Consider the following 588-nt stretch of genomic DNA (forward strand, 5'->3'; position numbering starts at 1 on the left):
TTCTCTCCAGACTTCAGAACCTGTGCTCCCTTCTTCCACTCCACAGGGACTCCAGGTTTGGAGAGTTCACAATGCAAAGTAACACTGGTTCCCTCTTCAGCCTCCTGGCTCTCCAACTTCTGTTTGAAGATCGCTGGTGCTGCTGCATGGTTATTAGTTGTTACACAATCAATGGTACACCACAGCAAATTTTACAAACACAAGCACAATTCAAAACAAAGCTGAACAACCATGCCTAAGTCTGACAGTTTGCACATTTTGATGACAGACAAGATCTACAACACACAACCTTAAATACATACATGAAAATAAATCAATCAAACAAATAATAACAGTTGAAATCAACTGACAATAAATCCTCCTCCTACCCTTGATTTTGAGGTTGGCTGAGGTCTTCTGGTCTCCACACACACAGCTGTAGTCACCACTGTCTTCTGGCAATAGTTTGCTAATAACAAGTTCATTCACAGAGGCCTCCTGCTTCATCTGGTACTTCTCTCCAGACTTCAGCACCTGTGTTCCCTTCTTCCACTCCACAGGGACTCCAGGTTTGGAGAGCTCACAACGCAAAGTAACACTGGCTCCTTC

General features: G+C 43.9%; 1 protein-coding gene across 20 annotated transcripts in view; it reads right to left on the reverse strand.

Moving 5' to 3' along the window:
• The window catches only part of obscnb (obscurin, cytoskeletal calmodulin and titin-interacting RhoGEF b), a 58,828-nt gene that overhangs the window by 32,548 nt on the left and 25,692 nt on the right, over positions 1-588 (reverse strand). For 15 of the 20 annotated variants that reach the window (XM_015019794.1, XM_015019784.1, XM_015019788.1 and 12 more), the window contains one exon: positions 369-588. This exon is cut by the window's right edge and continues 1 nt beyond it. The exons of the other annotated variants lie outside the window; for them this stretch is intronic. In XM_015019794.1, coding sequence (XP_014875280.1) covers positions 369-588 — 220 coding nt within the window. The remainder of the gene's footprint in view (positions 1-368) is intronic. 20 annotated transcript variants of the gene reach the window in all.

This window comes from Poecilia latipinna, unplaced genomic scaffold, assembly GCF_001443285.1.
Source record: "Poecilia latipinna isolate Pla-1442-1.1 unplaced genomic scaffold, P_latipinna-1.0 Scaffold2484, whole genome shotgun sequence".
In the NCBI taxonomy this organism is placed as follows: Eukaryota; Metazoa; Chordata; class Actinopteri; order Cyprinodontiformes; family Poeciliidae; genus Poecilia; species Poecilia latipinna.